Genomic DNA, 25,307 nt, shown 5'->3' with positions numbered 1-25,307 from the left:
CAGTCTCTGTGCTGACAGCTCAGATCCTGGAGCCTGCTTCAGATTCTCCATCTCATCTCTCTCTGCCCCTCCCCGACTCACACGCGCTCGCTCTCTCTATCAAAAATAATTAAACATTAAAAAAATTTAATGCAACTTAATTAGCATATACTCAGGTTATTTTTTTTTAATTTTTTTTAACGTTTATTTATTTTTGAGACAGAGAGAGACAGAGCATGAACAGGGGAGGAGCAGAGAGAGAGGGAGACACAGAATCTGAAACAGGCTCCAGGCTCTGAGCTGTCAGCACAGAGCCCCACGCAGGGCTTGAACTCACGGATCGTGAGATCATGACCTGAGCCGAAGTCGGAGGCTTAACCGACCGAGCCACCTAGGCACCCCTCAGGTTATTTTTTTAAGTCAATTTATTTTTTAAATTCTCTGTTTCAGTTCCTAAAATGGTGTCAATACGTACACATAGTTCACATAAACAAGAAGTCCATTGGGGTGCTCGATAATTTTCAACTGTAAAGGGCTCCTGTGATCAAAAAGTTTGACCAGAAAGCTGGAAAAACAATGGTACTAGAGTAGGCAGGAGAGGCAGAATGGGAGTGAAAGATTCCATCCAAGACGAAGGGAAGGCTATTTCTCCCATAGGAAACAAAGAAGGAGGAGAGGGTTAGGCAGATGCCAAGATATTTGGGGCTTGGAATTCAAAGGATTTCCCATCTGAAGTCTTGCTTTTCAGTGTGATGTAAGTGTTGGGGTTGTGTGTGGAAAGTGAGGGGAAAGGGGAAGGTAGCTCAGGCGTTTGAGAGACCCATGGAGCAGCTCTGGAGAACAGGAGAACCACCTGGCCACAGCCCTGCAGAGAGAAGAGTAAGCAGCAATGGGGACAAGGGGTGAGGTGAACATTCCAAACCAGGGACAACGCTATACTCTTTACCCCGCCAAAGTAGCTTGGTTTTACTCTAATTACTAAATTTCTTATCCATTTAATATTGCAACCACACAGAAATAAGTAGAACAATATCTCAAAACACCTGTCTGTCCACCACCACCATTTTAACAATGCTAATGTTGGGATGCCTGGGCAGTTTAGTCACTTAAGTGTTCAACTCTTGATTTTGGCTCAGGTCATGATCTCATGGTTTGTGAGATCAAGTCCCATGTCAGGCTCTGCTCTGGCAGCACAGAACCTGCTTAGGATTCTCTCTCTCTCCCTCTTTCTCTCTGTCCCTCTCATGCTCAGGCTCGCTCTATCTCTCTCTAAATAAATAAATAAACTTTAAAAACAAAACAAATGCTAATGTTTTGTCATAGGGAACACAGACTGAATATTTAAGCTAATTTATTTCTAGATACTATAAAATGTCTTTAAAAACTTTATTGGTAGTTTAGTCCACCCTTTATATTCTGATTTTATAATATACAGTTTTTAATTCTACTTCTGGTTGTTGATTTTGAAATGTAAATCTAGAAGATTGGACAATTGACAATCTTGCTGTTTTATTGTAGCTTCCAGGAACAAACAATTTTACTGAGGAAAATGGCTAAATGGATTTGTTTTCTTTTCTTTTTTTTTTTTTGACTCTTAACTATTTATTATAAACCATAAGTTAAAGCTGTTTCAATGAAGAAAACTATATGGATTTTGAAGATATTTTCCTCTAAACAAATGATGCTATTTTAAATAAGAGGTAAGAGCTAAGCGTATTTAAAATTTTGGTCAACAATCTCCTTCAGGGTTTACTCAAGGATTAAATCCTGAATTATTTCATTATATTATTCATTGTTTTTTCTAATATGAAATTTATTGTCAAATTGGTTTCCATACAACACCCAGCTCATCCAAACAGGTGCCCTCCTCAGTGCCCATCACCCACTTTCCCCTCCCTCCCACCCCCCATCAACCCTCAGTTTATTTTCAGTTTTTAAGAGTCTCTTATGGTTTGCTTCCTTCCCTCTCTGTAACTTTTTTTCCTCCTTCCCCTCCCCCATGGTCTTCTGTTAAGTTTCTCAGGATCCACATAAGAGTGAAAATATATGGTATCTGTCTTTCTCTGTATTACTTATTTCACTTAGCATAACACTCTCCAGTTCCTAAATGGATTTGTTTTCATTTTCTCTTCAATGCATAACATAGGGAGGATCTAATGCCAAAAAAAAAAAAAAAAAAAAAATCAAAGCTCAGCTTCCTTGTCTGAGGTGAACAAATTCTAATCCTTAAAGTGATATCTTCAGAACCCAAAGTCTAGATTGGTTCATGACCTTGATTGTGCAGTTCTGACCGCCTTTAGAAGTTCAGACTTCCCAGCTATGGAAGCACTCACTCCCTTTTCACTTCAAGTAAAGTTTCAGAGGATGACACAATACTCTAAAGTGTTTAAAAAGCAATATCCCCTTGTTGGGCTGAGGTCAAGCTGTGGTCATCTCCACTGAAGTCAAGGTCAACGACCTTCACAAGTTCTGATGCTAGCAATCTCTTTCTGCCTCCCTAAACATCCAGTGAGCCACGGGCCACTCAGCGCAGCACTCTTTCCCCTAAAAATGCAGTGCAGAATGAGAAGGGCAATGTGAGGTTTGCAAACTTTTTCTGTGAGATCTGTAATGGAATATGCTGCTGAAAGCTGTAATGTTGCTTCCACCAAGACACCATAGAGTTCTTTCATTTATTCCATGCAACAATCTCTCATTTTGAAAATAGAATTGTTAGCAATAATAATAAATACTAAGTATATTGCTCTTGCTAGTTTATAAAGTGATTTTCATATGTCCCTCTGGGTGATTATAAACACTGGTACATAGAAACTATTATAACAAAATTATAAACTATATACTGAGCAGATCTATAAAACTGTTGACATCTGGTTACAATATTCTGTTGGACAGCCACTCTCAGGTATCAGGGCAACTCATCATCGTTCATTATGTCAGTACATTACTGATTCACTAAACTTTTTTTTAAAAAAGTCTCACCCAGTTGAAATGAAAATGCTACTTAAAAAAAAAATAGGGGTACCTGGATGGCTCAGTCAGTTGGGTGTCCAACTTCAGCTCAGGTCATGATCTCACAGTGAGTTCGAGCCCTGCACGGGGCTCTGTGCTGACAGCTCAGAGCCTGGAGCCTGCCTTGGATTCTGTGTATGTGTGTGTCTCTCTCTCCCCTCCTCCGTTCATGCTCTGTTTCCCTCTGTCTCAAAAATAAATAAACGTTAAAAAAATTTTTTTAATTGATCTAACCAGTTAACAGGAATAGGATTCTGTGTTTGTTAAAGGCTATCAAACAACCCCAAATTAGCCAATTTCCCTACAAACTGTTATTCTATTTGCAAAAGAAAATCAAAGCATAAACTTCCTTTTAAGTCTTTTTTTTTCCAATATATGAAATTTATTGTCAAACTGGTTTCCATACAACACCCAGTGCTCATCCCAAAAGGTGCCCTCCTCAATGCCCATCACCCACCCTCCCCTCCCTCCCACCCCCTTTTAAGTCTTTTAAATAGTTGGGATAGTATATGAAAAGGGATGCTTGTCCCCTGAAAAATTAACGTTCTTAAAAAGCCAACACCCCCATGATAGATAGGAAATGTACTTCTATAATATATGACAAATCTGGTCCAGTCAACTTCTGACCTTCCGGGTCACTCAAACTCTCCATAATTCAGATCGAATGCTTATCTCATAAACATACAAAACAAGACACATGTGAAACCACTTTGGTCAAGTCCTCACTCATTCATCTATTCATTCAACCAACCAAAATGTATTGACTGCCTTCTTTTTTCCAGGGTCACGTTAAAAAACTAACACACAATCTCTGCCCTGAGGAATTTTTTCTTGAGTTAGAGACAGAGACATAAACAATTAATTACCAAGCAGTGTGTTTATAACGAATGCAACCCTACTTGGAAACCTCATGCACAATTCTTAGTGTTTGTTGTCAGGTACTGGTTATAAAAGCCTTTGATTTTTGGACCTCCTTACTGAGGCACCTCATGTATTTTTGGGGGGGACATGAAAGGAACTCTGGATTTACACGCTCAGAAATTGGAAGGTACAAAGCTATTTTTTTTTTTCAACGTTTATTTTTGGGACAGAGAGAGACAGAGCATGAACGGGGGAGGGTCAGAGAGAGAGGGAGACACAGAATCGGAAGCAGGCTCCAGGCTCTGAGCCATCAGCCCAGAGCCTGACGCGGGGCTCGAACTCACGGACCCCGAGATTGTGACCTGGCTGAAGTCGGACGCTTAACCGACTGCGCCACCCAGGCGCCCCGGAATTCTTGACGGCCATCCACCCCAGCAGCCAAAATGCGGGTCCTGCCTCAGCTTCCGAAGCTGCCTGGAGTGTGGCCACATGCAAGCTGGTTCTCCGCCTCCCTTCAATTCTTTGAGCCTCGATATCCTTTCAGTAAAGTCTCCTCTGCTTAGGAAACGCCAGAGTCATATTCTGTTTCAGCTAAGGTCCCTGCTTGATAATAATTTCCATCTCCTTCCTGACTGGAGGATGAGAGAGATTGCTGGGTGACGGTAGAGGAGCAAGGGTACTTTACAAATGATTCACTTGTAAAATGATCAATCCTCATTGGTGTTATTTGTCCTAGCAGTACTCAGTGGCCTGTGTGGAAATGTGAAAGTCATAAATGTCATATACGATCATCCCCAAAGAGTTTCTGGGACAATGAGGAGATGACATATGAGTCAGTTTCTTATTTTTGAACAAAATTTAACCGAAACATTTTGGATTAACCTATAAAACAAAGGTTTTGAAAACATTACTTCTCCCTTAAACTCTCAAATGTGGCCTTAGAATTATCTATGCCCATTTGAAGTTTATAAAATTTTATTATTAATGTTATTACTTGGCAGTTACCCAGCTCTTTATTTCAAAGAACTATACATATGTTAACAACTATTTCTAAATTCTTACCTGCACTAGAAAAAACTTTCATTCTGCAAACAGGAAATGAGATTAAAAATACATGACTTTTGGGGTACCTTGGTGGCTCAGTCAGTTAAGTGTCCAACTCTTGATTTTGGCTCAGGTCATAATCTCACAGTTCGTGGGATCGAGTCCCAAGTTGGGTTTTGGACCATCACTTGAGATTCTCTCTCTCTCCCTCAGCCCCTCCCCACCTCTCAAGATAAATTAGTAAGTTTTAAAAAAAAAGAATACATGACTTTTTCAAGGTTTGGCATGGATAAGTTTCTTGACTTTTTTATCATAAGCATCAGCATCAACATTATTTCCATTTACTGATTCAGTTTGCAAAGCACATCTGCTGATATAACCTTATTGGAGCCTCATCCACTTGTTTATGTATTCCAAAATGTTTTTTCATCCTTATTTTTATTAGTTTTATTTTTTTAATGTTTTTATTTATTTTTGAGATAGAGAGAGACAGAGCATGAGCAGGGGAGGGGCAGAGAGAGGGGGAGACACAGAATCTGAAGCAGGCTCCAGGCTCCGAGCTGTCAGCCCAGAGCCCAATGTGGGGCTTGAACTCACGGAGTGTGAGATCATGACCTTAGCTGAAGTCGGACGCTCAACCGACTGAGCCACCCAGGCGTCCCTGTTTTTTCATCTTTAAAATGTATCTTGGATGTACACTAGGTGCTGATGTTACAGCAATTAATTACTAAGATTAACCCCTGAGATGACTAAGAAAGTATTCCCCGCTCTCACTCTGATTCCAGACTGATGATGGAGTTATACAATAAACAGGGGGGTTCCAGCATGCTGAGAGTAATTCTGGGATGGAATTTAGGGAACCGAAGTATTGCAGAGGCACACCAGAGGTCATTCACAATGAGAATGGGGTGAGGAGGGACTCTGGACTTACCACAGCTTTGCAAAAAGACAAGACACAAATAACGCTCCATTCCATTTCAGAGATGAAGAAGTAGCTCAGGGAGGTCAAGTGGACCAGAGCCAATAACAGTGAAGTGATGGAGTCCAGAATGCCAACTCGTACTCCTTCCCCTCTTCATGCACAATTGTATCATCACCAAAATCATGGCTGGCACTTCATCGTCGTCCTCACCATCATCATCGTCATGATCATCATCATCGCAGTAAGGAAGGTTAACAGGACACGCATACTCCACAACTTTCTTATACCCAAAGAAAGCAGTGAAACACTTTGTGAATGAGACAAAGACATCATCTAGTCATGACTGCAGAGTATCACAAAGCCTTGCGGTCGCTATGGGTTTGTCAAGTGGCTACTGCTAGGCTCTAGTTGGCGACAGGCATGCTTCCGGGAGTAGATAAATGTTAAGGAGTGTTTAAAAGAGAGTCAGAGGATCGTGTGGCAAAGACAGAAGGGAAAGGGATTGGAGACGAGACAGCACCTCAGTTGGCTCTTGAGAGGCAGGAGCCGGCAGGATGTGGCCACAGTGTGACCCCCACAGCAGGCAGACAGACCAAGGTGTGGCTGGGGAGAAGAACATTCAGGTGAGGTGAAGTCATGAAGAAATGTGCCACCTCCAAGAGGCCCTGTAAATTTCTTCAGGTGTACATTTCTTCCAATGGCATGAATGTAAAAAAAAAGGAATTACAGAGGTCAAAAAGAAGGACCCGTGATGATTTAGGATTCAGTTTTGTCTGAATTATTAGAAGTCTCATCCATGGGAATTTCTATGACTGTCAGTCACATTTTTTTTTGTGGTCACAGATTATGACCATTTCTGTTCCTTTTTTAGAAAATGTTCTGTTTCTAGCATTACTCCAAAGTATTTTTTAAGTGCCTAGTTTTTTGGTCGACCACCACCCCCCCCAATCACAACTTCCTTGTGCACAGAATTGTAAATATCTTGCTCTTTTCTTGAAACTGGGAATATCTACATTAGTCTATTAAAAACATGAGGATTCTGAGCCTTCAGAATAATGGGTGCTAATAATCACCAAAATGTGGGGCTTACTTCTTATTATGTTCAAATTTAATTTAAATGTTGGAACAATTATTACTACAGACCACACTTCGATTATTGATCATTTAAAACGTTTTGGTCTGACCCATTAGATCCCAAAGTCCTTTGCTTCCCAGAGAATTGATTTTCAACTATGGATGTCTGAGTGGCCTTTAAAATGCCCAACCAAACTCTGAACTGTCATAATAGTTGGGTGAGAGATAAGGGGGAAGAAAAGTATCCAGTCATCCAACCACATTTCTGCTTTTTTGTGCAAGTTTCAGATGAAATACAGTCACTCAATAAAGTCCTTCTGTTTCTCTTTCCCTCCCTCCCTGTCTTCCTCCCCATTCGCCTAGAGTGGGGAACCCTAAACCCTTTGGAGCCCCGCCAGCAGCACCAAAAGAATCTCTTGACTATTTTCCCAGGGAATTCCTGCCTTAAATGTCAGCGGAGTACAACTCCCCAGCCAAAGCAGAGTCCGGCTGGATCGGAATCAAGGAAAATGTGCCTGCTGTACCAAACGGGAAAACCTGGATCCATGGAGCATGGGGGCAGGGGCGAGATTATCCACAAAAGTTGCCACATCCATTGGAAAGACCCGAGTTTTCTCAGATTCACCCCACTGAGAACTGGGAGACTAAGCCAAGCGTTTTGGTTCCTTGATGATTTTGTGTGTTGTTTTTTTTTAATTATTATTTTACTCTTTTGGTGGTGAACTGTATTTCTGGAAGCCATTCTGAACTGTAACATCTCAATAGGGCAACATCTCTTTGAAAAGGGAACAAAGCTCTATTAAAGCCCTTTGTTGTGAGGGTTGTGGTTGTGGCTGCTGCTGCTGTTGTTCTGTTTGTTTGTTTGTTTTTAATGAACATCCTGATATATAAGTGCTCTGGGGGGAATTCATGATGCTGAGATTCATGAAAACCAAAATAAGATTTATGACTTAGGATTGAATCTGCCCCTACCAGCCTGGAGACACTTCCGTCTGGTACTGAGGCATTGCTGGCATTTTTAGTGCTTTTGTGTTAGTCTTCAATCTCTGAATACATGAAGAAATATTAAAAGTTCTGAGGGCAAGGGTGGGAAAAGGAGTCCACAAATCCCAAAGATATACATCAGCACCAAAAGAAAACAGCGTGGTGTGGTAGATTAAAAATGTGGAAGCAACGTGTGTCAATCAGCTAGTTTTTGCTGAGTACTCTTGAAATGTTCATTTACTCTTCTCTCATTTTTCTCAGATGTTACTAAGCTACAACTGCACAAGGCTTTTCAGTGAAAAACTCACAAGTTTGCCTGGCATAGAACACTGATTTTATTTTATTTTATTTTATTTTATTTTATTTTATTATTTTTTATTTTGAGACAAAGAGTGTGCACGTGAACTAGGGAGAGGGGCAGAGGGAGAGATAATCCCAAGCAGGCTCCAAACTCAGCACAGAGCCCGACATGGGGCTTGGTGTCAGGACCCTGGGCTCATGATCTGAGGGAAAATCAAGAGTCAGATGCTCAACCAACTGAGCCACCAAGCGCCCCAAGAACATTGATTTTAAATCAATGTGCCAAATTACTATCCTTCTCCCCGCAAAGATCATAGCACTGTACATTAAGTCAAGAAGATTTAATCGGTAAACTGTTATTCCATTTTTAAATGAATTAGGCCCTTTTCAAGTTAGCAATGGAAAAAAAATTTTAGATTCCAAATCTCATTTGGCTCAGGGTCCAGGCCAGTTCAAAACAGATCAACTTAGAAGGTCTTACTTATGTTCACCAAGGTTCTTGCCTCATGCTGCCCACACCATCCTCACAAGGGCATTGAAGCTGCTTTCTTCCATCATTATCCTGCATGCATCACCCTAGACAACCCTACTGGAAACTCTGTCCCTAGTCCAAAGCAAAGCCTGGCAAGCAGCCGATTAGTGTTGCAGGAGAATCAATAATTCCTCCTCAAATATAAAAATAAAAAAGACGATAAGTAATACCTGATAAGAAAAACTAACCCCAGTAGGTGAAGGGTTAATCTCTGGTCACTTTTCAGCCACTCTGCTGAGAGTACTAATAAGTGCCCAAGTCGGTGCCAATTAGGGTGGCTCTTCCCTTGTTGGGAACAGCCATCCCTTAGGAACTGGACTGTCAACACATGCTACCAGGGCGGTGATCAGCCAGCCAGAAGAAAGGCAAAGAGTCTGAGAAACCGTGGTAACCAAGTTTTTTTGCTGGCACTTTGTAAAATGGTGACGGGAACTGCCAAGGCCAAGGAGTGAATGCTAATGAGCCTAGGGCAACCTGCAAAAAGTGGACCTGAAAAATGTCCCCTGAACAATGGGCAGCCCTAAGGGATCACCACGCTTTGTGGGTTTCTGTGGATATGACTGACCACAGGCTTCATTCACAAGGAAGAATCTAAACACTGAAGCGTCATTCCTCGGGTTCATAGGCCTCACAGTCCCATCTGACTCAGTGTTCTTAGGGTCAGAGCAATTAGCACATCTGTCTAGAAAGTCAAAGTTTTCAAATTTTTAAAAACATTTGTGACCCATTGTTTAAATCGCACTCTAAAATCAGAAGGGTAAACAGCTTTAAGAATCAACAGGAGGGGCGCCTGGGTGGCTCAGTCAGTGGAGCTTCTGACTTTGCCTCAGGTCATGATCTCATGGTTGGTCGGTTCGAGCCCCACATCGGGCTCTGTGCTGACAGCCCAGAGCCTGGAGCCTGCTTGGATTCTCTCTCTCTCTCTCTCTCTCTCTCTCTCTCTGCCCCTCCCCCACTCACTCTCTGTCTCTCTCTGTCTCTCAAAAATGAATAAATGTTAAAAAAAATTTTTTTAAAGAATCAACATGAAATGTTTTAAGCATTCTTTGCAGAGTCGCATAAATGCTCCCTTCACTTCTCATCAGAATTTATTCTTACCTTCAGGGAGTACATTTTAAGAAGGCCAAACCAACACCATCCTCCACCCCCCCCAACATGGACAACCATCAGTGTGTAACCACATTCTTAAGGGTGTAAATTCAATCTCTATTATCTGAGAATGCTTGACACAATAATAAAATGCTCCTCTGACATTCACCCTCAAAATTTTAATTCCTCTTTCTAATAGCTTTTCACCCATTTCCAAATCTTAGGTCCCCAAATGAGACAAGAAAACAAAAAACTGTCATTGTGATGCATTCGTTCCGCACTGGGCCCCACAAATGATGCAGTCAGTCTGGTCCCTAGGTTTGTAGATATCAAATTTACCTGCGATTTCCAAAAATGTTGTCCCCACACAACCTGCATATTTTTAAATTTGCTACTCCATACCCAGCAATTATTATTAATGTAACAGTCAGAGGAGCACCTTGCAAGTCTTGTTTCCTATTTTTCCTATTTCCCTATCGTCCAAATCAGAGCTGCCCAGGCTACACATGGACTTCTCTGTTGTGCTGCTTCTCAGGTCAAAAACTTCTAATAGAACCCATTGGATAGTTAGCCCCTCAACAGCAAATGCACTACAGCCCAGATCTCAATTCATCTCAACTACTGGATAACACAAATCTGTTTTCTCATGGCTGCCCAATTCTGCCTACAACATGCAACCAAACAAGACCAATTCTCAGCAATCCTTTGTGGTGAGAAGAGTTGAAATACAAATTGGGGGAAGTCCTCATTTTCAAAGATTACCGGCTAAAGAAATACAGTGTAAGCAAACGTTTTGTGTTCCTGAAATGCCCTGTGTCTACAGGGATCAGGTAGAGAAAAGTTATTTCAAGTTCAAATATAACTCGACGATTGCCACATGGTACAGAGTCTTTCCACCCCTTCACTCCAAAAACCCAATCAGACAAGTGGCCGTAATCTGACTCCCAGTGCACTGGGAGCTGTGGGGCAGGCAATGAGAGCTGCACTCTGGCCAGGGAAGGCATGAGTGGCAGACCTGAAGCAAGGCAGTGGGGGTAAGTCCTTCTTTGCCTTAAGGGAACAAAGCTCAGGGCCAAAAGATGAAACTCTGACTCTTTTATTATAAATATATGTGCCTTCTCAGACAGAATCTAGAAGGAAATCGTAGGGCAGGTAGGCGATGCTTATAGATCTGGGTATTGGGCATGTTCATAACAGAGGCATAGAGAAGGTAGAAGGGGGAAAAAAGGATGCTTTGCTGCAAAAGCCTCCATATATTCAAGACCTGTGCATGCACAGGAAAATTACCCTATGGAGGTAAAATCTATCTGCAGTATTTTTCATCAGAAAAATTACTCACCCAGAGGCTCAGCTGTCCAGAAGCGGATCAGGCTGTGTGTTCAGCTAGAAAGTAATGTGTCCGGTTCAGTACAACCCGGGCACATCAACAAACCCCCTTTGTTCTGGGGCGAAGGAAGCAAAACAAATGGTGTTGATCCATTTCCAGTGAGTGCGAACACATAAGGGAACATTGCTGATAATAACAGGAGCTATGACAGACTCCGCTGAGGGGAGCACTTGTGAGGTCAGGGGTATGTATGTGCTGCCTGGAAACTTTGGGGTTCGTGGCTAACTGAGGCTGTTCAGTCTGCGCTGGAAGGAGATCAGATTTTGTGGGCTTTCCAAAAAAAGCTAAAATCACTGTTAAGGAACCTATTTATCTATTCGGGGTGTCGTCGTCGTTGTTATTGTTGTTTTCATTTCTCTGGCTGATGAAAATTTGAAGTTGAAAGAGCAACTGAGTTTCTTAAATCAAGTCTCTGGAGAGGCATGAGAGAATGGGCTGGGAGAGAGAATTCGGGGGGACTGGGGAAAGTGACGGAGAAGGGGTGTAGCAGGGAGGAGTCCTTCTGCCAGAGCCCGCCTCTCCTGGTGATCCATGCCTCCGCCTTCGCCTTCATAAGGGACCTGAGGCTTCCTGCCCACCAGCCTCCCTAGCTCCCTGCTTTGTGCTCATTTTTCCCACTTAATCCAGTCACAGAGGACCAGCACCTGTGGCGGCACCTTGCCCTCCCCCCCCCCCCCATTCCGGCTTTGGCCGAGGGCTGCTGGTGAGTTCAGAAGCCAACTTCCTAGCTTCTTTTTCAATTTGTAAGTTCTTGGAGTTTCTCTCCTTTGGGATATTTTTAATGTCTCTCCCAGAGCATACTCCCTGTCCTGTTCCAAGTGCTGTTTTGTCTCTTTATTTTCTCTTCCTCAAGGGAATATGATGTCATTGTCCTCCCAGCTGGGTTTTCTTGTAATTACATGATTCACTTAGAGGAGCTCACAGGCAGGGGACACCTGGGACAGGGCTGGCTGTCCCCCTTCTGGAGCTATCCCCCCACCCCCGCCTTGGGCAGAAAATGGGTTTTTCTTTCCAACTCTGAGGCAAAGCACCATATCAAAGCAGAGGCTGACTTGAGATCCTAAAGGTCAAGGGAGAGTTCCCCTAGCCCTTTTTTGGCACAGCATTTCCCTACTGTTCATCCAGAACCCAGGCTCCTGGGGACAATAAGGGGGGGGGGGGGGGCGGGAGGGGCGGTTCCTCTTCAATAATCCATCAAGGGGAAAGCTCTAATAACTCTAATGTGTTCAAATGCTTGACTTTCTTGCCTAACCCTTTTCATTGTCCTCTGGTGATCAGAGTCTCTGCTAAATGTCCTCCACACTCCTTCGCTCTCAGGACTCTAACAGGCAAAGGATAAGAGCAAATGCCTTGAATAATGGAGTAACCAGTGTCATTGACCCCCACATCGGGAATTCTAGCCATTTCTTGCCCAAATGAGCACTGGGCATTAATATCCTCAAACCCCATCCTTTCTCAGTTCCAAAGATCCTCAGACAGTATGAGGAAAACAGACTGGAGGAACAAAGTGTTCCCTCTCGGTGGCTGTCTTGCTGTACCGCACCCTCCTCCCCGCTCCCCACCCAGGTCCCCGCTGACACAAGATCCCCCAGAAGTGGCAAGCCCCCCGACTTTCAGGGCCAGGCAGAAGCAGGAGACGGCCGCCAAGAAGACGCTGGAGAACGGTCGCTGTCCATGGAGCCTTCTGCTCTGAAGACCACTGTCCCCCACCCCGCGCCCTGCCCCGCGCCTCCGCCACCCCGCGGGGCTCCGCGTCCCCGCACTCGGCTGCCCCCTGGAGGGCGCCAGCGGGGTGCCCGGGGCTCCTACTCCCGCCTTCAGGATCACATTGAGAAGGTGTCTCTGAAGGGTAAAGTCAGGGGTCGAGAGAGGGTCAGGCGCCAGGAGGGACTGTCCCCTCGCAGTGCAGAAGCACCGCGGAGCCAGGATGCAGCTTTCCCAGGCGCGGCCGCTTGGACGCCGGGGACGAGGGCGGGGCGAGCGCCTGGAGGCTGCTGTTTGTCCACCTGGCCGCTGCCTCGGGGCCTGGCACCGGCCCGGGGGTGGCCGCTCCCTCGGGGCCCAGGGCCCGCGGCCGACCGTCCTAGTGCCGCGCGTCCAGGCCCGCAGGGGAGACGGAGGGAGCGTCCCCGCCCCCGCTCAGGCCCCGCCAGTTCCCACCGCCCCTGCCAGCTCCCCGCCCCCTAACGACTTCACCTTCTGGAAAGACAGACTTCGGCATTCCCGGCCTCCTTGCTGGCCTCTCCTCTAAATCCGCAGTCTCTGCTGGGGCAGAGGAGAATCACGCTCCACAAATCCACTTTCAGAATGCCATTTTGAGCAATAAAGTGCAAAACTGCAAATGACCTCCCCCCCCCCCCCCTTTTTTTGAATCGCTTTACGTTCAAAATATAAACAGCATGTTAAAAGTACACTGAAACTCAAAACCTTGCTCTGAGGGAATTAGCTCTTGCTGGGAGGTAAATACATTTCATTCCTAATTCTTTAAGAAACTTGATTTAGACATTTTCCTTTTTAGGGGCAAATCAGGGAAACTGGCTGAGCTTCGAATGTTAGATGAAAGGAGGCTAGAATAACAGGGGACAATGAATTCGTTAATTAAGAAGGTTTTCTGGAAACATTCTTTCCTGGTATCAAATAACCTTTGAGGGGGCCCTTCCCCACAGAAGGGCAAGACTACAGGCCCCGAGTCTTCACCCAAATTCACGAACCTTGGTTTGATAGCTTCTGATATCAACTTGTTTTCTTTTCAGTAAGTGTGGACCTTTGTGTAGAAGAGAGAGCATCATGGTGGCCTTCAGAGGGGTCTGGACTCAAGCTTTCTGGAAGGCAGTCACAGCGGAATTTCTGGCCATGCTTATCTTTGTTCTCCTCAGCCTGGGATCCACCATCAACTGGGGTGGAACGGAAAAGCCCTTACCTGTCGACATGGTTCTCATCTCCCTTTGCTTTGGGCTCAGCATTGCAACTATGGTACAGTGCTTTGGCCACATCAGCGGTGGCCACATCAACCCTGCTGTGACAGTGGCCATGGTGTGCACCAGGAAGATTAGCATCGCCAAGTCTGTCTTCTACGTCGCCGCACAGTGCCTGGGCGCCATCATTGGAGCTGGGATTCTCTACCTCGTCACACCTCCCAGTGTGGTGGGGGGCTTGGGGGTCACCACGGTAGCATCTTTAGCTCTCATTTTCAAACTAGGATTCCAAGCTTCTTGCAGACTCTGCTAAATGCCACCCCGGTGGCCTGAGAGACTTTTCTAAAATTGCAAATTTATTCCAGGGAATTTCTGACGATTCTTGACAGGGGGGAAACTGATCCCAGCAACATTGAGCGTATCCATATATTATCATCGTTTGCTATATGGAGTGACTTCAATATTAAGTCTAGGTGACACAAAAATGGTGTTGTTTTTTTCCTCTCTCTCACTCCCATCCCTGTGACTATACTAGACTATATATTTAGCTTAAGGAATTTTTATTACAGCCATTGGTTGGCTCACTAAATTTTGTTTCTTGTCATGTTCGTGAGACTTAAAATGATCTACATCAAGGACCACACTTAAAAAAATAAATTGGCATTTGATCCTAGTTTTGTTCTTAACTGATTAGGAGTATCAGTTGTTAGCTCAGCACCAGATTGATTTAAAAACCGCACACAGTTTAAATTTTAATTGAAATATATATTAATTAATTTAAACCTAATTAATGGATTTAATCATTGCCTTATAAAATTACAAGACTCTCAAGAAACTCCTTTATAAGTTAAGTGCAGCAGTGGCACATTTTGCTTCCTTTGTAGAAAAGGACATTCAGCACAAATTCCCGCTTGGTCATTGTAAGAGTAATTAATTATCTGTGATGGCCCAAAATGAGTGGAAATTTATTCTTTTTTTTTTTTTTTTTTTTTTGGATGCAGCCAGTGGGGAGTCGGGGGGCGGGTGTCTCACTCGTGGGGTAGAATAGATGACTCAAATTAACCATTGCTTTTTCCAGTGATGAAATAGGCCTTTCACAATAATATGTTCTCATAGAAAATGTAATCATGCTTCAATTCAGATAGAGCATTTTTCTCTTTCTAGGTTCATGGAAGTCTTTCTGCTGGTCACGGTCTCCTGGTGGAGTTGATAATCACATTTCAGCTGGTGTTTACTATTTTTGCCAGCTGTGATTCCAAACGGACTGATGTCACTGGTTCAGTAGCTTTAGCAATTGGATTTTCTGTGGCAATTGGACATTTATTTGCAGTAAGTTTCCAAGTCCATTTAAATAATTGATTCATTTCATTTATCATCACCCTAGAGCTGGCCTAAAGACATTGTGTTTTACAGCTGTAGTTCTTTAGTATCCAGCCACGTCTGTCCACGTTAGGTGATGATTTTGCTAACTTTATGATGAGAAGGTTGATATGGCTGCTAACGTCTTGACAGTTCCTCTAACTGACTTAGCAAATGGTAGCAAATTGCAATGAATGCTTCCTGTTACTAGCCCTGTTTCAGCAATGTCTGAAGTTGTCGTTTTTTGTTGTTGTTGTTTTCCCTATAGATCAATTACACTGGTGCCAGCATGAACCCTGCCCGATCTTTTGGACCTGCGGTTATCATGGGAAATTGGGAAAACCACTGGGTAACCATCATGTCGATAGTACCTGTCCTCCTGCAGTTGACAATTGCCCATGTAGCTCTTTTTTTTCTTTGCCCCTAGTTTTCTTACTTCCTCTCAACCTTGACTGCCCCCCCTCCACTTTATTACATCTTTCATAAAGACCAGGGAGAGAGACGAGCACATATCTACGGTAGAACATCTCACCTTATATCTGTCCTGGGTCTTCAGTAATAGCCTTTCTTTTTTTATATAAGCACTACTCTGGGCACCGTATCTGATAGACTGAAGCAGAATACGTTGTGCATGGAGGCTGCCAATGTGGAACAAGTGAAAATCAGGATAGTGTGGTGAATATAGTGTTTAAGTAATTGAATGTAAAGCCTTCCTGGCAATGACAAAATATATACCTACCAAGAAATAAAAAAAAAAAAAAAAAGAAGAAGAAGAGGAAAGAAATGCTTAAAAGCAATGCCCAGAGCAAAAATATTTATCGTTTTTGTTTACAAAAGCATGGACCCAATTAATAGTATGTGAGTTGGGAGCACTTGAACTACAGATGGAGAGGACTAGATGTTGCAAATGTTTATGCTATTATCACCATAACCGTACCTGGACACACAAATGACTTTAGGAGAGGCACACTTTCCAGTCTCACTGGCTAACCTACTTAATAATGCGGTGGCAGCGCTTCCAGAGAGCAGTGATATCCAATTTTTAAATATCACAATCAATTTTATTTCAATTGTTTCTTACAACACAGGCATTTAAATCCCTTAAATGAATAATGCAGCAGTTTTAAGGCCACTCACATGCCAACTTCTAATAACCAATACAAATATGAGATATGGGACTTACGTCTGCCAGCCTCAAATAAGGTTAACTCCCGTTGTCACTTATATGTTGTGAATGCTATTTCGCAACTTTTGGTTTTAATTCATGACCGTAACAACATGTCACTCGTGTTTGAACCTCATTCATACAGCGGTTATTGACCCAGTTACATCCACTCAACCGTAGAGCACATTGCCAATAAGAGGATATGGCACCATTACTAGGGGCACTGACAGAAAGGGGTACTGAGTCTTTAAAAGTAATTTCAATCGTGAAAGAACGAGCGTCAGAGTTCAAAGCAAGATTTTGCACCCAGCTATACAATGAATGTCAGTAATACCATCCATGAGATTGGTCATTTTGCCACTGATGTTTCCGTTTATGTCTCAAAATGTTTGCCACATTGACATGAGTGGAACATTTTAATGGACAGCATATAGTTAATTATGGTAGAAGTACAGTTGGAAGTTCAACTTCTTACATTCAAACTTTTTTTGTAATTAAAATTTAGAAAAATAACAACTTTTAATTTTATGGATGAGGACTTTAAAACGGGGGTGAAAATGTATGTTTTTAATAATTACCTACTGGTTGTGGTAAGCTAGCTAAAATTCAAATAGTGGGAAACTTTTTACCTTGTTGACTGAATTAAAGGTTTCCCCTTATTGGAGACCTATGTTATAACAAACTTAATCCTACTGAACATGAATGTCCATTCTGTAGCAATAATTGTGTGAATTTTAGAACTAATTTACAGCATATTTGCAGATTGATTGATTGATTGGTTGATAGACTAGAATAACATCAAAATATTAATGGTGAATTTTCCAGCTAGTGTAATGACATTGTTTTAGTTTTCATCTTGATACTTTATATAACATCTATATTTGTAGCAATAAAAATTATTTATCTTTATACATTTTGAGAGTCATTTTAAAGTACATTTTGACTTTGTTTTGGAATAGCAACTTGAAACTGAGATTTGCTCTTTTTGGAGAGCATGTGGCCAGATGTATTCTTCATAGGTGTTTGGGGAATGCATCATAATTATTTAGCAGACCCTTGTTTCCCTTGTGGGAGTTGTAGCATGTGGAATAGACCATATGTCATGAGCTCTTACCAAAGGAACAGAGAGCAAAGACATTTAGAGGAGGGCTCTCATTTCTCCTTTGAAAGGGCAACTCTTACATGGTTTCTTTCTGTTCAAGATAGGAGCTTGGTGCTCACAACCACTCTACCAGTATTTTCCACGTTAAGTATATGTGCTCATCTCCAGCTTAAATTTTGAATTGTCTTTAGATTTTGCAATGAGGATGCTAAGTGGAATTAACTTCCAGAAAGTGTCTTAAGCCAGAAAAGCCTTTCTCCTATTTTTTTCAAATGAGATAAGTGCAGTATCATGGAAAACAGTGCAATAGTTCAAAAGAGAGGTTTGAAATCACAAAGACCTCAAATCCCAGTTCAAGCACTTGTTAAGCATGAACTCCTAAGCAAGCTTCTTATCCGCTCAGGGTGTCAGTTTTCTTACTCATAAAAGAGGGATAATAATAATATCTACCTCAAAGGTTGCTGTTTGAATTATGTGAGTTAATACAAGAAAAGCGCTAAGTACAACCAGCTCAATAAACAAGGTTTCTGTTGCCTAATTGAATCTGTTGAATGAATGTCAAATATTCTGCAGCATATACGTGCTCTAAAGCAAATGTTGAAGTTTACCGAAACTCAAAACTGAGTTTTTTCTAGATACAATAACGATACGATAAAAAGCTTCCATGTTGGATGAAAAATCCTATGGAATTGCTAAGCCTCAACTAACTACCATCCATAAAGTCAGTACTGGTTTCTTTGTGTATTTATTTATTTATTTATTTTTGAAAGAAAGAGAGCTCATGAGCAGGGGAGGGGCAGAGAGAGAGAGGGAAAGAGAGAATCCCAAGTAGGTTCACTGCAGTCAGCATGGAACCCGACACAGGACTCAATCCCACAGACCATGAGATCATGACCTGAGCCAAAATCAAGAGTCAGACGCTGAGCCAACTGAGCCACCCAGATGCCCCAAAGAGACAAGGTGGGATTTTTTGCACCAAGTGACCATGGTAAGAACCATGAGGATGAAGGTGCTCTGCAAGAAGAGTAATGAGCAAACCATGAGGTTTCAATTAAATCAAATCACCAGATTTTAGGGAGGAAAAGCATATAAAAAACACAGGGTGCCTCGGTGGCTCAGTTGGTTAAGCCTCTGACTTTGGCTCAGGTCATGATCTCAAAGCTTGTGAGTTCAAGCCCTGCGTCAGGCTCTGTGCTGACAGCTTGGAGTCTGGAGCCTGCTTCCTATTCTGTGTGTGTCTCTCTCTCTGCCCCTCCCCCACTTGCACTCTATCTCTCTCTCAAAAATGAATAAACGTTAAAAAAAATTTTTTAAAGAAAGAAAAGCATGTAACAAACAGAAAATGACTTATCTCCAGCCTGTTCACACACAACTTTGAACTGCCTAGGAAGCATGGAATGAAGCCGGTTGCTATGAAATTAGAACCACCAAATACTTTACAAGTATTGTTTCAATTTAATTTTTACAGTCCATGAGGTACGTATTATTACAATTCCCACTTTGCAGATGAGGAAATTAAGGTTTAAGAAGTCAAGTAATTGACACAAAAACTGACCAAATTACTAAGCGGTGGAGCTGGGATTCCATTTATCATGCTCCACTGAACAACTAAAGCTCAACTGATAAAAGCTGTATATTGGTCACAATTATGCAGAAAGGCAATGTATGATGGCAATATTAAGAAAATAAGATAACTCTCTAGAAATTGTTTTCTATTTTACTTGAAGCATTCTTTGCATCTACTTAGTGTGCAGTACCACCAAAGAGGAGCTATCTTTTCTTAATGTTTTTTAATGTTTCTTTATTTCTTTCGAGAGACAGCGCATGCACATGCATGTGGGCGAGGGGGAGGGGCAGAGGGATGGAGAAGGAGAATCCCAAGCAGGCTCCGTGCTGTGAGCACAGAGCCCGATGTCTGAGCCGAGACCAAGAGTCAGATGCTTAACTGACTGAGCCACCCAGACGCCCCTAAAGAAGAGCTATCTTGACTTTAAGGACTCTCAGAAAATGGAAAGAAAGTAATTAGTGAAAGCAAGAAAAGAGAAAACAGTCTCCTTGTTTTCTGTTCAAATGTTACTTAGCAGTTTATGGATCTCTGGTGTGCATTTGATGTATTCTCTTATAGTGTTTCCAATTCTGCTTTCTTCCACACGACACATTTGTTTTCTTAATGTAAACCAGCTAAGCTCTCTATTCACGAGTCGTTCAAAGGAATAGTTTTACTCCACGCTCATTCTATAATGCTTCCATCTTTTCCTCCAGATATATTGGGTTGGACCAATAATAGGAGCTGTCCTCGCCGGTGGCCTTTACGAGTATGTCTTCTGTCCAGATGTTGAACTCAAACGTCGTTTTAAAGAAGCCTTCAGCAAAGCTGCCCAGCAAACAAAAGGGAGTTACATGGAAGTGGAGGACAACAGGAGTCAGGTAGAGACTGATGACCTGATCCTAAAACCTGGAGTGGTGCACGTGATTGACATTGACCGGGGAGAGGAGAAGAAGGGGAAAGACCCGTCTGGAGAGGTGTTGTCTTCAGTATGACTAGAAGATGGCACTGAAAGCAGACAAGAACACTTAGAACTGTCCTCAGATTTCCTTCCACCCATTAAGGAAACAGATTTGTTATAAATTAGACATGCGCAGGGTCATTGGTTCTTGCCTCATTAGTCAGTCTAGACAAGAAATGTTTCACTATTCTACCAAGGAGGAATGGAAGAAGCCTATTGTGAATTCCATATCTAAAAAAAGAGGTCTTTTTAAAGTGTCCCCAGAGCAAATAGGCATCTAGTTTATCTTGTTGCCATTCATTAATTATCAGTTTAAAATGAGTATCAAGATTTGGTTAAGTCTTGCCCGACAGAACTTATAGACATACCTATCAGCTTATTCCTCCTCTACCATGAAACCGGTATTTGTCAATCCTCATTTGAGTGTTTTTTCCAGTAAGCCAAAACAATGTGCCACAGAATCGTGCACATTGAACAGAGGAAATATGACAAGCTCTTTTGTGGGCAGCCCCCTCTTAAAAACTACCTCGGCAAAAGAATATTAACAAGGGTCATTGCTAATGAATTATTTCCATTTATATTTCAAATACCCAGCTTTCAACCTGAACTCTAATTCATAATATTCCTTCCTCTTCTTCAGTGCCCAGGGTAATGTGGAAAGCCCAGAAATTTGAAGAATGTTCGGAAACCCTTTATATTTTTTAGTTCTATCTAATAAAATATCCAAATCGTAAGAAATACCTATTAAGATTCAGGACAAACAGACTCATAAGATCTTATGGGAGTGGAGGAAAAATTACCATTATAAAAAAATCATAAGGAAAGAGGCAATCCATATTCTGGAATCAAAGAGTTGATCTGTTTTCAGTGCACATCCTCAAATACACCACATGAGGTTAACGATCTATGCTTTTAACTACTTAACCATTTTGCTTATATTTTTTAATTTATTGGCAAAACTGGGGGTTTTGTTTGTGACTTTGGTTATCTATATTTAAACATTAGCTGAGATTTCTTTTTGATAACAAGAACATAACTAGCTGAATCCTGACTTTTTGTGATTAAGCTCTGCTCACTCTGAAAGATAAAAACTGGCTGTCCCTGTCCCCGTTTCTGCACTCTGTCACTTCTCATGAGATTTGGTGATAATCTTCACCGTGCCTGTGATGATATTTTAATGAATTAAAATGCACGAGAGACAAGGAAGGCCATGGTTGCAGACTAAAGGGAGAAGGCATCAGAACACTCTGCATTCAAAGCTGACTAGATGACCAATCGTTTATTTGTAGAGATATTGTACGTCGTAATGAAATACATCTTTAAGGTATATTCATTACCGACTCGTTTGTCAGAATACTTTGCTCTTCCTGTACTGCTGTGCCTTAAGTTGGGAGAATGGTCTCTGGAAACCCCAGTCTCTATCATCTTAACCTAAACTTTATCTTAGACAAAGAGCTGCAAATGTCAATTTCACTGAACAAAAGCTAGTAGTGGAACAAACACCCATCACTGCAAAGAATGGCTTAAAATAAGCTGATAATCAAGGACTTTCTTCTCCCACGCGTAGTTCCCACTGTGTGCCACTTTTTAGTGTTAATGGCAGTTGTGTGTCTGTGGCAGTGAGATAATGGACCACTGTTAAACCTGATTCTCTTCGGTGCTAGGAAAGTGATGCGCAAGGTTCCCAGGGAGTCATCACTCCAGTGCAGCGCTTGGGAGTGCCATTGGTGGTTTTTTGGTTTTTTTGGTGGGTTTTTTTTTTTTTTTTTTTTTTTTTTATGGCAGATTCCTAAATCCCAGGTGCCTTTCTCAGATGTGTGGCCAACCACAGCCTCCACCAGGGACTCCCATCCTTTCCTGTTTGGAGCTGCTTCTATAGAAGTAGGGTGAGATTCTAAGGATGGCTTGTGACTTTTCTGTTCAAATGTTTGCACAAAATACCACTAAAGGCTTAAAATAGGGGCGAGGGTGGGGGGTTGGTGTTCAGCTCAAAAGATAATTCTATCAACCAGCGGCAAGCATATTAGCTCAAAAGGAAGCCAGGTTAGCAAGGGAAAGTTAAACAGATTTTTTTGAATACGCTTACAATTTACTGGCTTACAATCATTTTTATTCAGCCATATGGTTTACTTCTTATGCACTCACTTTTATACTCACTTCCAGTTAGAGTATTTAATAGGTTAGTGCTGTAATAAAAAAAAAAAAAAGGCATGAATGATGTTTTTGTAGTTCGTTTTCCATAGAGTGCCTGGCACTTAGTAGGTATGTGTTAGTTAATAAAAATACATGAATTTCATTTAGGATTTAAGAATGTAAATAATTTTCTTTTAACCTTGATTTTGCTCAGTATTTAATAAAAGCTTGATTTCAAGGACTACTAAGGGAAGGCAGTATAAATGCAAAACCCATAAAATATATTTTTGCATTCTACTATTTTAGAGGCGTGAAGTGAATGAAAGCTTTAGCACTTTTTTCCCCCTGCATATGAGACAACATATTTTGTATTTCACTCAAGCCTTTGCCACTAAAAAGTAATGAAATTGTACCTTTCTAATGACATCTATGCAGCAGGGGTCTATTGCCTTGTGGATGGCACCAAATTATCCAAGTGTATTAGGAGACGAGGGCTTTTTCCTTTAATCCCTTCTTATTAATGAAGTGCATCGTGCTGCTCCCAGGAGAGTGCTGCTGACAGATATACAGAAAAGAGATCAGAGAGAAAAAACTGGAAGGACATAAATGAATTATACCAAGCCAGGAAGCAATGCCAACCGCCTCTTCCCTATGGAAAAATACAACACGCTCCCCAAATTGTAAGATGGTCCCTACACTGAAAAGATACATAGTTCGTCAAAAGGTGTACAAAAAGATAAAGAGTCATTTTTACGTTGGGGGGGGGGGGCTTTCTTAAATATTTGGGGCCCAGAACTGGAATGTATTTTTTCACTGTTGAACTGGACATTGTCTTCAAAGAGTCCTAAACTTTTACACTGGAAGGAAGTATTTTCTGGTACCTAACTCATTGCCTAAATGTAAGATCCCTACACTTTGTTTCTACTATTTGATGGTTTCCATAAATTCTTACACTTTCTGACTCTTTTCCTTATGCAGTTGATAGGTACTAGCTACAGCTGCCATCAGTCTAGAAAATTTTACAAAGAGATTAGAAATATTTGAATAACATATATGATAGCATTAAACTACCTGATTAATTATTAGAAGTCTGATACCAAATAGCACATAATATTCTTCTTAGGCCAAGAAACCAGGCAACTTACTTACCGGTTTAAATTCAATAATGAGCAGGGGCATCTGGGTGGCTCAGTGGGTAAGGCATCTGACTTCAGCTCAGGTCATGATCTCACGGTAGTGGGTTCAAGCCCTGCATCGGACACTGTGCTGATAGCTCAGAGCCGGAGCCTGCTTCAGATTCTGTGTCCCTCTATCTCTCTGCCCCTCCCCTGCTCATGCTCTGCGCTCTCTCTCTCTCTCTCTCTAAAAAATAAACATTTCAAAAAATGTAATAAATAAATAAATAAATAAATAAATAAATAAATAAATAAATTCAATAATGAACAGGAAAATTCCAAAACAGAGTAGCAAATTCAAATGCTAAAATTGATCCTGGCGAGGCCCTTTGTTGCAGGATGTTGACACTATCCCCACATGTTGTCAGCATTTGACAGAGCCATTGCCTTTGTGACAACTGAAGATAACAGTAGGAGCTCAAGAGATACCCTTAAAAGACAATATAAGGCCAATATGACTTCTCATTATAAGCACTATAGATTGTGCAAATTCAGAATATCTTATAAATATCTTAAATCTAATATATATCTTATCTTATTCTGTCTTTCCTAATATGTTTATGGCAACAACATTATTAGGAAGACATGACTACTATCTGGAAAGTATAATGAACAAAACTCACTTTCTTTACTACAAATTTTGTGTTTGTGCATTGGTATTATACTACTTTATAGATCACCCCAAAATAACAGTAACTTTTGAATTCATAGTTCTCTGAAATACATAGAAGGCATTTAATTCAGGGCTGAAAAACTGTGGCCACTCACTTTTGCAAATGCCCGTACCCTATGAAAGTAGTTACAGTGTTACCCAGGCATGTTAAAATCCAAAAGCTAAAAAATACACCTAATTTATGTAACCTATCAGAATATATTTTTAGATTCTCTTCAGGATTAATTAAATAAACATGCAATTTGTGAAGACATAGTTGTTTATCACTTTTATGACCCAAATCATGATTGTAATTCATGATCAACTGCTGAGAATAAACTGAACATATGGTCATATTCACAATTATTTATTAACTGAAATGTTATTCCAACGTCAGAGCTAATGTTGAGATTTAAACTGTAATGTCTAATGTTTGGAATAATCTAGTAAGCATTAGCATTGTGGCTGATTTCCATGAACTATGTTGTATCTCATACTACTAAGTTTGTGCAAATAAAGTTTTAATGTTTAAAAGGTAAGCATTGCATTTGATAATGTTTGAAAATTTTTTTTCACGTTTTTCCAAGTTATATCTTAAGAGCGCCCTTTAGATTTTTGAGTGCAGTCAACACCAAATGAAAGAGTGGCGAAATCTGTATAATAATATGCACTTTTTTAAAGCGTGCAGAGGATGCCTTGTGGTAGGTCCTGGTGCACACAGTAAAAATTATGCTTTAGCGGGCTTACTTCTAAATGTTCACATCTAGGCAAAATAGGCCATTGACTATCAACTGTCATTACAGTGAGTCTAGCAGTGAAGACTTTAACAACTGTGACTCAGATGAGGCTGGTATTGCCAAATAGATGATCCATCCTCAAGGCATTTGCTAGATTGTGCCCACCCAGATGGATAATGTAGGCACAGTGAGTACTGTAGGCACAATGAGTAGTCCCTTGGGCTCTTCGTTTGAGAGGCTCCTCCAATTTGAGAGGTTAGAGACCCTCAGGGAAGGATTGAGGACAATCATTTATGTAGTGTGCAACCCATCAGATGAGTAGCGAGCGATGCCTTAGGAGCCAGGTGGATATGTACCTCTCTTACGGCATTTGCCCATGTT

At 41.6% G+C, this 25,307-nt stretch overlaps 1 protein-coding gene and 1 long non-coding RNA gene across 6 annotated transcripts in view; one reads left to right on the top strand and one right to left on the bottom strand.

Moving 5' to 3' along the window:
* The window catches only part of LOC113602223 (uncharacterized), a 50,455-nt gene extending 47,303 nt beyond the window's left edge, over positions 1-3,152 (bottom strand). For all 4 annotated transcript variants that reach the window (XR_008291825.1, XR_008291823.1, XR_008291824.1 and 1 more), the window contains exon 1: positions 3,002-3,152. This is a non-coding gene — a long non-coding RNA (uncharacterized LOC113602223). The remainder of the gene's footprint in view (positions 1-3,001) is intronic.
* A 7,523-nt stretch (positions 3,153-10,675) lies between these two features.
* AQP4 (aquaporin 4) lies at positions 10,676-24,728 on the top strand. 2 transcript variants are annotated; one of them, XM_015082392.3, is made up of 5 exons: positions 10,676-10,828; positions 13,935-14,349; positions 15,261-15,425; positions 15,724-15,804; positions 19,985-24,728. In XM_015082392.3, exons 1-5 carry the CDS (start codon positions 10,797-10,799, stop codon positions 20,261-20,263), a joined length of 972 nt encoding a protein of 323 aa, XP_014937878.1. In that variant the 5' UTR covers positions 10,676-10,796; the 3' UTR covers positions 20,264-24,728. The 2 variants fall into 2 exon arrangements, with proteins under 2 accessions (XP_014937878.1, XP_026924484.1); XM_027068683.2 differs by lacking the exon at positions 10,676-10,828 and adding an exon at positions 11,732-11,884.
* The last annotated feature ends 579 nt before the right edge of the window (positions 24,729-25,307 follow it).

This window comes from Acinonyx jubatus, chromosome D3 (genome assembly GCF_027475565.1).
Source record: "Acinonyx jubatus isolate Ajub_Pintada_27869175 chromosome D3, VMU_Ajub_asm_v1.0, whole genome shotgun sequence".
Classification (NCBI taxonomy): Eukaryota; Metazoa; Chordata; class Mammalia; order Carnivora; family Felidae; genus Acinonyx; species Acinonyx jubatus.
This window is presented reverse-complemented; position numbering and strand designations above follow the sequence as displayed.

What these genes read in the sequence shown, in the direction of transcription:
- AQP4 (XM_015082392.3), top strand. Translation starts at nt 10,797, where the DNA reads ATGAGTGGCAGACCTGAAGCAAGGCAGTGGGG. An exon ending in CCTGAAGCAAGGCAGTGGGG is followed by an intron (nt 10,829 to 13,934) that starts GTAAGTCCTTCT and finishes TTTTCTTTTCAG; the next exon opens with TAAGTGTGGACCTTTGTGTA. An exon ending in GAAATTGGGAAAACCACTGG is followed by an intron (nt 15,805 to 19,984) that starts GTAACCATCATG and finishes CTTTTCCTCCAG; the next exon opens with ATATATTGGGTTGGACCAAT.